General features: G+C 42.6%; 1 protein-coding gene across 2 annotated transcripts in view; it reads left to right on the plus strand.

The window, feature by feature from the left end:
- Window positions 1–72: 72 nt before the first annotated feature.
- The window catches only part of LOC123960971 (noelin-like), a 16,678-nt gene continuing 13,322 nt past the window's right edge, over window positions 73–3,428 (plus strand). The window contains exon 1 of one of the 2 annotated variants that reach the window (XM_046036038.1): window positions 73–228. In XM_046036038.1, coding sequence (XP_045891994.1) covers window positions 82–228 — 147 coding nt within the window. In that variant the 5' untranslated portion in view covers window positions 73–81. Of the gene's footprint in view, window positions 229–682; window positions 1,792–3,428 lie in introns of those variants that run through there. The other variant, XM_046036037.1, reaches the window with a different exon arrangement.

Here is a 3,428-nt window from a genome sequence, read left to right on the forward strand (position 1 = left end):
ATATACATATATATATATATATATATGTATATGTACACACTGTATTATGCATTGTGTGTTTGTTTCACTCAGGTTCAGAATATGAGTCAGTCCATTGAGGTTCTGGACCAGCGGACTCAGAGAGATCTGCAGTTTGTAGAGAAAATGGAAATTCAGCTGAAGGGTCTGGAAAATAAATTCCAACAGGTGGAAGACGGACATGAGAGCAACATCGCCAGACAGTATAAGGTACCTGACACGTCATGACATTGTGCCTTAAACTGCCAATCAACAGCTCAGCAAAGCTCCCTGTGAACTATGATGAACTATGATGCATTGCCTTTCATAGCTGAGACATACGAAACAAGTATTTTTGAGATGTCCACAGAGAAAGATACGCTCCTAAACGCAGCTGTCTACACACATCATTTGCTTTTACGCTTCAAGTCTATTTTCTTTGCTTCTATGTATGTAACTTAAGTGATAGTGTAACATGCTTTGAAAAGTGGACCTGAACACATCCTGTGATGCTAATCGATCTGTGTAGAAACGGTGGCGGCTCTCAGTGTGAACAGGTTCATTAGTGCTCATGATTTACAGCATCGGACAAAACTGATCTGAGCACTGTTACAAAGTCTATTATCCAAACATTAGTCATTAATCTATGAACAGCCAAGCCACATCTATGTGTGGATCTCAGTGTTTGAGATCTCAAGATTTTAGGTTTTTCTTGTGATGTTTTATGTCTTTTAAACTCAAATGAGTATACTCCCGAAAAACAAGACATTCTCCTCCATACTGGGATTATGTTAATTGTGGATAAGGCTGAATTTGAACTTAAAACCTGGACATTGACCACCTGGTAGCCCTGCTTGCTAGCTACCACCTGGATGCCCTGCTAGTAGCCTGCTACAGGTAGCCCTGCTTGTTAGCCTGCTGCAGCTAGCCCTGCTGCTAGTCACCACCTGCATGACCTATTGCTAGCCTGCTGCTGGTGGCCCTGTTGCTAGCCTGCTGTCAGTAGCCTTGCTTCTAGCCACCACCTGGTAGCCCTGCTTACTAGCCGCCTCCTGGATGCCCTGCTTCTACCCTGCTACTGGTAGCCCTGCTGCTAGCCTGCTGTCGGTAGCCCCTGCTTGCTAGCCACCACCTAGATGCCCTGCTGCTAGCCTGTTGCTGGTAGCCCTGCTTGCTAGCCACCTGCTGGATGCCCTGCTGCTGCCCTGCTACTTGTAGCTCTGCTGCTAGCCTGCTGTCGGTAGCCCTGCTTCTTAGCCTGCTGCTGATAGCCCTGCTTGCTAGCCACCACCTGGATGCCCTGCTGATAGCCTGTTGCTGGTTGCCCTGCTTGCTAGCCTCCACCTGGATGTCCTGCTGCTAGCCTGCTGCTAGTACCTCTTCTTGCTAGCCTCCTGATGGTAGCCCCCGCTTGCAAGCCACCACCTGGATGCCCTGCTGCAAGCCCTACTTGGTAGCCACCACCTGGATGCCCTGCTGCTAGCTGCCCTTACTAGCTACCACCTGGATGTCCTGCTTCTAGCCCCACTTGCTAGCCACCTCCCGGATGCCCTGCTGCTAGCCCCACTTGCTAGCCACCACCTGGATGCTCTGCTGCTAGCCCCACTAGCTAGCCACCACCTGGATGCCCTGCTGCTAGCCTGCTACTGATAGCCCTACTCCTAGCCTGCTGCTATTAGCCCTGCTTGCTAGCTATCACCTGGAAGCCTCTCTGCTAGCCTCCATCCTGTAGCCCTGACTTTTTTTCTCCAAGCTACTGTTCACCTCTGTTAAGGCTGTCTTCAACTAAACCTGGTAACTTGACATCATGCTTTTGTTTATACTCTTCATACTTATACAGTCCAGCCCTGTACTAGATGAACTTAATATGCCCAAAATGAGAAGCAGTATATTAATACAGTTAAACTATGGTCATTTCTCAACTTCATCTACAAGTCATTATGAGATATACCGCCAGAAAATCAACCTGTGTAACCAAAAAAACTGTTCACAAGTTAATAAGACCCTGTATCTCCAGAACCTACTGTTAAATGACTATTTTATTGTCTTAGATTACTCTTTTTCTCAGTTCATAGAGGACAGTGGTAATGACAAATATTACCCAGCCAAACAAAAACTACGTTGTATGATTATGCTTTTATTGATGTTATCTGGTAATATTCAGCCCAATCCTGGTCCTGTTCCTGGTCCTCCTAACACTTGTCACTCCTTAGTCACTCCTTCAGATTTCAAAAGCAGACATGGCCTTGGTTTTATACATTTAAACGTTAGAAGCCTTGTCCCTAAAATGGATATGATCAAGATCTGGGCTAATACAACCAATACTGATATCATTATTATCTCTGAAATCTGGCTTAAAAAATCTGTATCTGATTAACTTATTTCTATTGAGGGTTATAAAGTTTATAGAACTGACCGGGTGGTCAAAGGAGGTGGGGTTGCCATATATGTGAAATCTAAGTTTATAAGCTCTGTAACCCTGTCACTAACTAAAGCTAAACAATTTGAAATTCTGACCGTGAAAGTGAATATCTCAAAAGACAGATATTACAGTAGTTGGGTGCTATAGACCTCCATCTGCCTCAAAGGATGCTTTCCAATCTATATCCGAAATATTACATGAAATTAATGACTCTGAATTTATTCTTATGGGTGATATGAATTGGGACTGGCTTTCTGGGAACTCTGATTATTTTAAAGACTTATGTAATGACCTAAACTTATTAATGAACCAACAAGAATAAATCCCAAAGCAGAAATAAAATCTACTCTCCTTGATTTAATCATAACAAATTCAGTTCATAAATATACCTCAACTGCCGTATTTTGTAATGATGTCAGCGACCATTGTGCAGTCGCTTGTGTAAGAAATACAAAAATCCCCAAGGTAAAACCGTGCATCATCCTAAAAAGACATTTTAAAAGTTTTGAACAACAGGCTTTTCTGCAAGATCTGTATCACAGTGATCTCAGCAGGGTGTCTTTGTTTTCAGATGCTGAAATGGTATGGGATTTTTTTCATTCAAATTTCATTTCCATTGTAAATAAACATGTACCAATCACAAAGTTTAGGATCAGTGGTAAGGACAACCCTTGGTTCTCAGACAGCCTATCAGAGCTAATCTGTTTGAGAAATAAAATGTGGGCACAAGCTAGATTCTCCAACTCTTCTGCTGATTGGACTGCATTTAGAACTGTAAGAAACAAGTGTACTTTGATGATTAGAAAGTCCAAATCTGAGTTTTATTTGAAGTCAATCACAGAAAACTTAAACAACCCTTTAAAGTTTTGGAAATCAGTTAAATCTTTGTCAGGTGCACGTGTGACCTCAAACCTCCCTGAACAGATTCTCATTGGTTCAGATGAAATAAAAGACAAAGCAGCTATAGTCAATCAGTTTAATAAACACTTTATTCAGGCTGGATTCATAT

Source organism: Micropterus dolomieu, linkage group LG21, assembly GCF_021292245.1.
Source record: "Micropterus dolomieu isolate WLL.071019.BEF.003 ecotype Adirondacks linkage group LG21, ASM2129224v1, whole genome shotgun sequence".
NCBI lineage: Eukaryota > Metazoa > Chordata > Actinopteri > Centrarchiformes > Centrarchidae > Micropterus > Micropterus dolomieu.